Source organism: Parambassis ranga, chromosome 24 (genome assembly GCF_900634625.1).
Source record: "Parambassis ranga chromosome 24, fParRan2.1, whole genome shotgun sequence".
NCBI classification, from domain to species: Eukaryota; Metazoa; Chordata; class Actinopteri; family Ambassidae; genus Parambassis; species Parambassis ranga.
This window is the reverse complement of record NC_041043.1, coordinates 15,438,738-15,449,309: the sequence shown is the minus strand read 5'-3', so window position 1 is coordinate 15,449,309 and position 10,572 is coordinate 15,438,738. Positions and strand designations below refer to the sequence as shown.

Genomic DNA, 10,572 nt, shown 5'->3' with positions numbered 1-10,572 from the left:
AAACTATTATAAAGACAAAACTCATAATTTGGTTAGAACTTGTTGCTTTATTGTCTAAAAAATGTCCCATCATGTTACCGGCCCTTCTCCGAACTTTTAAATTACTACGACGTTATCACAGTGCTGGAAAAGACCGTTTAAAGGAGCAGTTTGAAGGACTTTTCGTTAGCAACAGAAAGAAATCTAAGTAGCAGCTAAGACGTGCATTGTACTGCAGAGTTATGTACTGAATGCTACAGAGTTATGTACTGAAATGTGCTCCAATCTTAAGATCTGGACTTTAGGGACGGTTCTGGACCCTGACACCCAGTTTAGACAAGCTGAGCGCAGTCAGGCTCACAGTGGTGGCTGCTGTGTTTACATCAACTCGGTGCTAGTTTCAATAGTCTTCAACAGTCAGTGAACACAAATATGTGTATTTACAGCCAGCACATCAGGATAAAATGAATATTTTAGTTATTTAACAGGAAAAAAATAACAAAGATTTTATTTTTTTTTACAAATTTAAAGAAGGAAATTGCAGAAAAACTCCTTCATTGTAAGAAAAAACAAAAGATCAACACAGAAACAAACACTTTCCCTCCAGTAGCTGTTATCTCTGTGTGTGTGTGTGTGTGTGTGTGTGTGTGTGTGTGTGTGTGTCTGCACCACAGCCAAATCCCATTTCCATAAATAACAAACTTTCACAGACGTTTCTGCAAAAGCAAGTTTTGACTTTCAAGTGTGAATGTGTCATTCAGACGAGCACTTCTCCCTCGACCTTTACGGGTGACTCAGTCACAGCTTTACAAGTTGGAAATATCACAAGATTAGCTGTAGCCTAACGTAAGTTGTGTCACACACACACACACACACAACAAATGAGTGTAAAATCTTCATCATCAGCAAGAACAACAACAACACAGGCCGGACGTGTGAACATCTTTCACATCTTGTTGGCCTTCCAGGTCAGGTAGGAGTTCCAGGCGACGGCAACGACCTGGACGACGGCCAGCCTGAAAGCAGGAGGCAAACTGAAGCGTGAGCTCCTCACTGTGTGGCGGTACACGCTCATACAGCTACATACTGAACTGTACGGCACTGCGCTGCTCTGACCTCATGTGATCAATACAGCAGATTGATTATGTGTTAAAAACACAAGCAGGTCTCACCTGTGGTGCAGCGGAATGAAGTAGAAATTGGCAATCTGGACTGGAGGCCAAAGCTGAAACACACAAGGATGATTCAGGCACACTCACCTCACTGTGATTGATAAGTGTGTGGCCGGGTGCAGAAGGAGGTGATTCACACAGTTTGTGCAGACAAACTGAGACAGATCAGAGACCGGTCAGGTCCATTAGGACATGGTGGGCGCTCATTCTCATTCTTGGCTGTAAGATGGTCCTGGAAGGCTGGTCACTACAGAGGAGACCCCTGACAAGATCTCCCAACACAGTGGTCCAGAGCTGAGGCTCTGCCAGGACCATGTCCATGTCAGCTCATCGTGTCCTCCAACTCCTCAGTTTAAATCATCAGAGACATTTCTAAAGGCAAGACCCTGACAGATCTGAGTGCTGGTCACAATCTTCTCCTGTTACAACTGGAGTTCCTCAAAGTTTGATCCTGGGTCCTCTGTTATTCAGAATCCAGCTCCTACAGCATGGTGATAACCACAGATGATGCCTGTGCATCAAAGCGCTCTGATGGATGGATCTGATGGATCCTGAGAGATTTCTGCAGCACCAGGAGACTTCTGGGTAGACCACTTCCAACCAAAAACAAAAGAACAACCCAAACAGAGTCTCCGGGTCAGTTCAGGTCTGCATCAAGGTAGTGGCCTCAGTGTGTTACACCGTCACGGGTCAAGACATCAACAAGATTCAGACCACAAGTCCACCCCCGTCCAACACAAGTTCACCTCAGACTACCACTTTCTTCACAAGATGAAGAAGGAGCTCAGTGGTCTTGTGCTTTAGGCCACACACTTATCAATCACTGAGAAGTCATTCAATGAGCAGGTGAATTTGAACAGAACAAAGAGGATGGACAGCATGCAGGAAAACTTACGTAGTAATTGGAGATCAGAGCATCTGTGTAGTCCTGTGAACAAAGTCAGACAAGTTAAAAAACCACCTTCACTCAGGGTAGCTGTTAGCTAGCAGAGGATTATCACGGCTCACATTCAGTCTGCGCCACAGATTACACATTAAATAATTCAAGAACTGTGTGTGTGGCTTGTTTGTCGTCGAGCTGCCGTTTATGGATAAATATTTGATGTCACATTCACGGCCACAGACCGGTGCTGGTCCTCCAATCGCCGCAGACACAGTCAGGTCGTTCATTCATGAATGATGAGGCCGGCTCCTGACGGTTGTCTGCAGGAGTTGCTTGATTAAAAAAATGAAACTTAAGTTAAGTTTCTTCTGGGTAACTGGCTGACGAGGACTCGGAGGAACACGGTGTGTCCTCTGTAGCTGATAGTCGAGTTCGTGCTGACGTTAAATATCTGTGCAGGAACTTCTGGCCTCCTCCTCCTCCTCCTCGGGTTAGAGGCTCATTTCACATCACAGAACAGTTCAAACTGCCAGCGGGAGACAAAGTGAGAAATGGTGATGTGTTCAAACTCCAGTTGGTGGCGAGTTTTCTTCCAAAATGCTCCAAGGTTTAGACGTTTAGAAGCCAAAAACCACACAGAGGAATGACTTAAAGAGCTCATCGGACACCTATAGATTTAAGATTTAAGGACTTAAAAAGCTCAAATGGATTAAATATCCCAGTGAAACAGGTGGAAATGTGAGTAAAGCCCAGACTGCTCCACAGTAAACATGAACGACTCTATTACTGCACAGAAATTCCTTGTCATCCACCTAAAGGTCAGCTCCACATGTCTTGACATATAAAAACAAGCCAATGTTCCTGTTACAATCTTTCCTCTGGTTTCTAATTATGGCCAAACAAGCTGCATTTCCACCTGAGGTGAAACAACATCGAAATCCGTCCCACAAACAAGACGAGAGGTTTTTTTTACCTCTTCTAGCAGTTTCTCTGCTGCCTGTTAACAGTTAGTTTATGTTATATAAATGCATAAGAAGGTGAACGCTGCTGTTTCTATTTACCTTTGAGGACAAAGAGGTTCTAATGGAGCTTTTTCTTGTTAAAACTATAAGTAATGACATTGTTAGCTTCTAGAGACGTTAGCACACTACTCCCAGACTGTACTACTACTAAGTAATACCACTTTGTACCAGTGGGGGGTGTAGTGAGCCACCCTGCCGTAGTCCAACCATAGAGGAAGAAGAGAGCTAGTTTTCTTATGTAAATTCTAAGATAAGGTTGTCATTGAATCAAACACAAAGATGAAAATCGTGCAAAAGTCATATTCAAGAGAAGGCAGTGCTAGGCTAACTAATTTGTTATTAGCCTAGCACTGGAGGTCTGAGGGGTCTGGAGGCAGAAATAAACCTGTTTATAATATGATACAGCAACAACAGGAACTTAAAGGTAGGGTAGGAGATTCTTCTTCTGATGCACTTTTTATTTAAATTAGTGTAACTTCTCTTTACAATCCGATAGCAACCGATTAGTTCGGCAGTTTCTCATTAAAACGAAGAATATGAATCATCTGTGGAAGCTGTAAAACACTAAAAACATCAGCCAATCCTCCGGGTGGACCCTGCACGGAGTATTGGCTGGTTGTCACTCTCTTCCTGCTCTGCGCGCACCAGAGAGGTACGTGCATGATGGCCGAAGTCACAGACTGGTTGGGAGGCGTGGCTTCAGGGTGAGCTCCGAGAGAAAGGGGCGTGTGTTTACTTTCAAAATCTGGCTGACTCACTGAGTTTTTAAAATCTCCTACCCTACCTTTAAACTAATATTACATGATAACTGAATTAACTGGTCTAGAATACGGGCTGTAAAATAGAATCTGGTGTAGTATTGAGTACAGAGGAGGGGTGAAGGAGCCGGTAGTGCGGCAGATGTTAAAAACCAGAACAGGTACTGAGAGGCCTCGTCTCGACAGGAGCCCGACTAACAGTCAGCGGGCCGTTCGGTCAGAGGCTCCATTAATTTTCCTCTCACATTTCCTGGGTGCCAGGCCTGCTTGTAATGAGCACATTTGTCATTTATTTTCTGTCCTTTCTGACATTTACCAGGTTGGCCTTTCAGGCCCGCGCCTCTCCTCCTTTTGTAAATAATTGATGGTGATCAGCGGCACGTTGGGTAAGCAAGGCGGCGACGGACGTTTGAGCAGCTGGCACAAGGCGACAGTTAGCTCTGACCTGGCATACAAATACACACACACACACAAATACACACAAACACACACTTGTATGAAGGTATGAGTCACTCTGGCTCTCCTCTCTCTCTCTCTCCTCTTCCTCCCTCACAGGAAATAGTTTCTAATAATAATAAGAGGTGAGTGTTGGAGGTCAGATGTTTTACCTACAGTGAAAACCAAACTTCCTCTGTGTGTGTGTGTGTGTTCTCTGGCCAGTTTGAGTTTAAATGTTTAAAGGTCATGTTGATGTCCAAAATAGTTTTTTTTTTAATGAAACTGCAGTAAATATGACCCATAAAAGAGGTGAATGAAAACATATTGTTGATCGAACCTTTGTGCAAAAATGAAGGTTTAAAGTATTTAAGCCTCGGCTCGGAGCTCAGCTCTGTAACGTAACAATCATAAATAAGACATGAGCGGAGGAACATTTCAGGTCAGACTCTGAACTTTTACCTCCAGTGGAGACATGGACGGATTTTCAGGTTGAATGAACCAATATGTCCACGAGAAAGCTCCTTTAGCATCTTTTCTAAGCTTCTCTTCTCATCATGGACCCACTTTAAAACTACAAACCATCCTGACCTGAGGTCATATCCTTAAATCACTATAGAACTATTTTTACTTCAACTTATAGAAAGATATTTAATAATAAATGAGGTATTTCTCACTATATAGAACCTCTCTGCTGTAAACAAAGCAGCAGCAGAGAGGTTCTATAATCCAGAGAGAAATCCAGCGTCTGAGCTTCCTCTTCAGTGTTTAGACTAGGGCTGCAACGAGTACTCGAGTAATAGTCGAGGGCAAAATGCATCGACAACTAATTTGGTATTCGATGACTTGTTAGTGATGTCATGGGGATGATCAGCGTTTTGGGTACAAGAGGCCCCGGGTTTGAAACGCGGGTGAGCCGCACACACCCACCCACACACTCACCCACACACCCACCCACACACTCACCCACACACTCACCCACACACTCACCCACACACTCACCCACACACACACCCACCCACACACTCACCCACACACACACCCACCCACACACCCACTCTTTTGGCGCTGGGCATGGAGGCGGTCATGGGCTGAAGCAATGACACGGCAGCGGTCCAAAGCAGGCATCCACCTGCTGCTAGATGCAGCCGTATCTATGGACAAACTATGACATTTACGCGTGATCTGAGTACTCGAGTAATCGCAAATATCGGCAAGTATCCTAGTATCAAAATACTCGTTTGTTGCAGCCCTAGTTTAGACTGACCCAGAAAGAACATGGAGTCCTCCCAAGTGAAAAAATATATAAAGTTCATAAGAGATTAAATCTTCATCAACTCACTTACATTTTACCGTAGCTGTATAAAAAGGTGCAGCCAGCTTTGTGTAGCCTGGCTCTACTAACAGCACTGATGGCGCCTGCTCAGCATGTTTACCTCAGACTCACTCGGCACAGATGAGCTGGTTGGTCTTCCGGCTTTTTACCCTGGCAGCCATGTTGTTGTGAACATATTTACATATTAAAATGTCACCATCAGTGTGGAGTCCTGATGCACTGTTGGTTTGTTTTGTCACTCTGCAGCTGGTTCGGCGGGTTAAATGACTCGGACCGACCGCGAGGAGGACGCCACAGAAACCAGAGCTAAAGATGTTTAAAGTTTAACCAGTTGTTGAACACTGAATGCAACCTCCAGGCTGCGAAACATTATGACACAGAGGTCTGCACACTGTTGGTGATTCAGCCGTGATGTGGCAGTGAAGAAACACACACTCACCCTCTTCAGCTTGGTGACGTTCTCCTCCACCGTCAGCCCGTTCAGAGCTCCAGAGATACAGAGGAACGCTCCCAAGAAGCACGGAGCGAAACACACCTGCAATGACACACACACAGGGCGGACCGTGAAGACTCAGGAAGTCAGGTTCACTCACAGACACCTGAGCAGCACGTGACTTTTATTACCATCAGAGGTAAAAACTGCACCAATAAGACTGCTGGTAACAGACCACGGGATGTCTGTGGAACCACAGAGAGGATCTAAAACCAGGACGGATAAATCAGCTGTTTACATCCGTGAGGAGGAACCGGCCTCACATGAAACTTACATGAACAGCTGGACTAGCATCTGCTATTCAGGTGTGACGCAGGACGACGCCACAGCTGCACCACCTTCAAGCATTCGAGTCACCACACTTTGTTTTTTTACGTGTGCTGACGCAGACGGAGCAGCGCACCGCCCCGAGCTGCTACGTCACCATTCAAGCAAAGGAGCGGTGCTTCGGTAAATATTTTAGTAGGAGGGCAGAAGTTGAAAGTGTTCCTCAAGAACAACAGATGCCAAGAATGAAGTGATGTTGGGAACTCAGTTTAATGAAAGACAAACAGCCCGAGAGGATCTGTATCTTAGACGTTACCATCATCCACTCAGTTAGCTACAACTAATGAGCTGAGACATGCTGTAGTGTGACTGTACTACAGAGGCAGAACCAGAGAAGGCAGCAGAGGTGGAAGAAGTTTAAGGAGAGGGAGAAGAGGAGGAGGAGGAGGAGGAGGAGAGGAAGCTCCAATAAAAGAGGGGGAAGTGGCAGAAAAAGAAGAAGAGGAAGCAGCAGCAAACAAAAGGACAGGTAGCAGGAGGAGGAGGAGAAGGAGGAGGTAAATTCAACTGAGCAGCAGTTCCATAAGAAGAAGCAGCAGGAGAAGAAAAAGAAACAGAAGAAGAGGAAGAGGGAGAAGGAGAGAAACTAACAAAAGAAGAGGAGAGGCAGAAACATAAAAAGAGACAGAAGAAGAAGCAAGAAACAGGAACATATGAAGACAAAGAAGAAGAAGAAGAAGAAGAAGAAGAAGAAGAAGATTTTGATTTTTAATTTCATTTTTAATTGGCGATTTTCCCGTGCCGAGAAAGCTCCTTAGATAAGAAGTCATCGCTTATGAAAGGAGGGACATTGGACAGTGTGATTTTGGTTGCTGGTTGTATCAGAGGCAACACTGATTCAAACAACCCATTCACAGTGATTCCCGTCTCCACAAGTGTTTTGTACATGCTTGATGTTATCGACAAACAAAACCACAGCTTTGTTCATTCGTGCAGCAGATTTAACAGCCGTATGCCCGATTAGTTCTCCAACAGCCAGCGCCACATCCTCCACACTACACGGAAAGCTTGCTGCCACTTTAACACCATGCTTTCGAGTAAGCATTGAGAAAACTTGATTGTCAGGTGCCATGGCGTTCACCTGGCCACCCGGCTAGACAAAGTCTAGCTGGTGAAAAAAAACACCTCACACAACCACCAAAAACTAAATCTACATCCACCCTACACCATAAAAAATAAACAAGACAATACAACACCAAAAAAAAAAGGATAAGAAAGAAAAACGGTTTAGAAAACGCACTCTCTCTTCCACTCTTCCACTCACACTCCTCCCACACTAAGAAGAAGAAGAAGAGGAAGAAGAAGAAGAGGAAGCAGAAGAAGAAGAGGGGTGGAAGCTGTTCAAATAGAAGGAGATAGAGAAACAAGTACAAAGAACAACCAGAGGAAGCAGCATCAGAAGAAGAAACCACAGAAGAAGAAGCAGCAGCTTCGGGTTCTTCTCTCACCTGGTCCACCAGCATCTTCTTCATGGCTGCAGTCTTCGTTCCTCCGACCACCAGTCGGTCCAGAACTTTGTACCAGCTGCCGACCACGGGCCCCTGTGTAGTAACATCAGAAAAAAAACAAAAAGAAAGTAAAACTTTAAACATTAAGATTAAAGAAATATGTAAAGACTGAAGGTTTCTTCACCGCTCAGACTTCAGCGTCTACATGCTGGCTGCAGATAAAGCCCACAAACCGACAGATGCTTTGTTTATGTGAAGTTAAATATATCCCACTGAAAGCTCACTGCTGTGTGATGAATGTCTGTACATCTGCTGGAGGTAATTTAAAGGACGACTCTAAGACGATTATAGACACATGAACAAATCATCACAGTGATGTAAACAAACACACAGTGAGTGAACAACAGTGCAGCTGTCACACCGGTTAGCACCAGTTTAACGGTCACTTCTATCCGTTTTCTTTCACTTTAATTTTTCATCTTTATAAACATGATGTATGAAGACTTGAGCCTCCAGCTGCACCGTCACATGTTTGTTGTGTATTTAAACACACGGAGCCAGGAGGACACTCACCACGAAGAAGAAACCAACGCTCATCATCTTCGCCGTCCGCTGCACGTTGTGATGAGCCAATCCTCTCCTCTCAATCGCCTGCTGGGCGATGACATCACCCACACCCACTAACGACCCTGGAGGACAGAACAGAGTGGACAACGAGACTCAGTCTGAGCGTGGAGGAGACACACGTGGACCGAGCCTCATTATGCAGCGATAAAAACCATCATCATCATCATCATCAACATTCAGCATGAAAACACGAGTATAACTAATCCGTATTAGCTCAGGCTGGGTTGGTGCTAACGGCTCCTACATGCTCTGTGGAAAATGTCATGTGGAGCATTAACAGAGGAGACACACGTGGAGGTTAAAGAGGCCGTGCTGCTGGCCCAGCAGGGGGCGGAGTACAGAAATGTGGAGCAAGCACCTCTGAAAAGGCGAACTGCCGCCGAAAATGTAGAATAAGATGCACAGACCAATGTTTCTGTGTCTGAAAACAAGAGGAGGGTGTGTGAAGTTCATCAGGTGTCTGCCGCCACCTAGTGGTGACTAAACTGTACTACAGCAGGAAATGTGAGGCTGATTAGTGCCAGAACAAAAACATGGATCAGTTTTGTTTTTTTTTTAGGCCAGTGTCTGCATGGAGCTCCATACTCAGCTGTTTCCTGTTTACAGACAGTTCTTTACTTTGACCTACTTTTGACCTTTTTTTTTTTAGATCTGATTCTTATTTCAATTAAAATGCATAAGGTTTTGGAACATCCACGTTTTCTTTAAAAGAAAAAACAATGACCAAACAATTAACCCCCTGTCATTCAGGACACAACTGGCTCTGTATCATGTCATGTCACGAGTTAATTCTGCATAAATACGTCACGTAACAATTCAATTTAACGTTAATCTGTTTTTGTGTGTTTTTAACTAAATAAATAAAGTCACGAAACGTCACTGTGCAGCATGAAGGCTTATGTCTCAGCACCATGGAAACAAATCTTTGGTGTTCTTCATTAATGTTCTAAGGTCAAAGGTCAAAGACTGTGTAAATGACCAAAGTTTTAAAAAGCTGCTAAACTCCACTAAATATTGATCTGTTTGTTCCTCGGCTCTTCATCCTGGCCACAGTTCAACAGACCCCTTCCTTTATTGATTCTGAACTGGATCAAAGGTCACGGAGTTAAACCAGGAGTCCAGCAGTTTGATCCTCATTGATTGATCAGTTATATTTGGACTAAACACACTTGGAGCTGTTAGATCTATGCACCGTGTAAAGACTGCTCCTACCTGCCGTGACTATCTGCACCGTCCAGGGATATCTGGTCATCAGGACCTGGTAGGATCTCCACAGGCCCGCCATGCTCCCTCCTAGGAAACGGATCACACACACAAAAAAAAATCTCACTGCCAAACAAACACATGGTTTTTTAACCCCGCACCACTCCGCCCACCGGCTCGCAGCGTGACTCAAATCAAGCGGCCCTGCTAATAAGCGCCTTCATGCTCTCAGTTACAGCGTAGATTAGTTTAGCTGGTGATGTTGTGATTCTGAGTACTCTGTGAATTCTGGCAGCACCGAATTAAAGAAAGGGTTTAAGTCATTTATCAACAGACACGACGTGTGTTCATGAGAAAAACAAACTTTAAACTGTCAAAACCTTTAAGCAGATTCAGTGCTGTCTTGTCCAGGCTAAGCTAACAGCAGTTCAAACGTAGCTAAAAGGATTAAATCACAACATTAACTAACTTTAATGTCATTATAACGTCTCATTAAACTGCAGTAAACATAAAGGATAACAGGATATTTCAGTTTCATTACGTTTCTGTGACTTTTTGTTCAAGAATTGAACCGACAGACCTTAAATTAGCAGTCACGGACATTCACTCATCATTACCGCTCAAAGTGTTGCATTCAGGGTCTGTTAGTTGAACAGAAAATCACTGTTTATATCAATAAAACGTGAACATGCCTGTTAACGAGCCCGGCTTCAGAGTGAGCAGGTGAAGATGCGTTCAGTTCGGCTCAGATTTAAGAGCTTATCGGAATTTTATGGATAAAAGCAAATGTATTGATGGTTAAATCAATATACATCAATTACTTGCCAAGTTTCAGCTTCAAATAATTAACATGATGTGAACAAACCCTTGATTTTTATAGGGAAAGAAA

The 10,572-nt window shown here is 44.1% G+C and overlaps 1 protein-coding gene across 2 annotated transcripts; it reads right to left on the bottom strand.

The window, feature by feature from the left end:
• Positions 1-433: 433 nt before the first annotated feature.
• mpv17 (mitochondrial inner membrane protein MPV17) lies at positions 434-10,425 on the bottom strand. Of its 2 annotated transcripts, none has more exons than XM_028398081.1 (8): positions 10,376-10,425; positions 9,693-9,773; positions 8,427-8,542; positions 7,854-7,946; positions 6,025-6,120; positions 2,047-2,079; positions 1,152-1,204; positions 434-995 (listed from the first exon to the last, which is right to left on the bottom strand). In XM_028398081.1, the coding sequence occupies exons 2-8, from the start codon at positions 9,763-9,765 to the stop codon at positions 926-928; spliced, it is 534 nt and encodes a 177-aa protein (XP_028253882.1). In that variant the 5' UTR covers positions 9,766-9,773; positions 10,376-10,425; the 3' UTR covers positions 434-925. The 2 variants fall into 2 exon arrangements, with proteins under 2 accessions (XP_028253882.1, XP_028253881.1); XM_028398080.1 differs by having other exon boundaries at positions 10,264-10,401.
• Between the last annotated feature and the right edge of the window lie 147 nt (positions 10,426-10,572).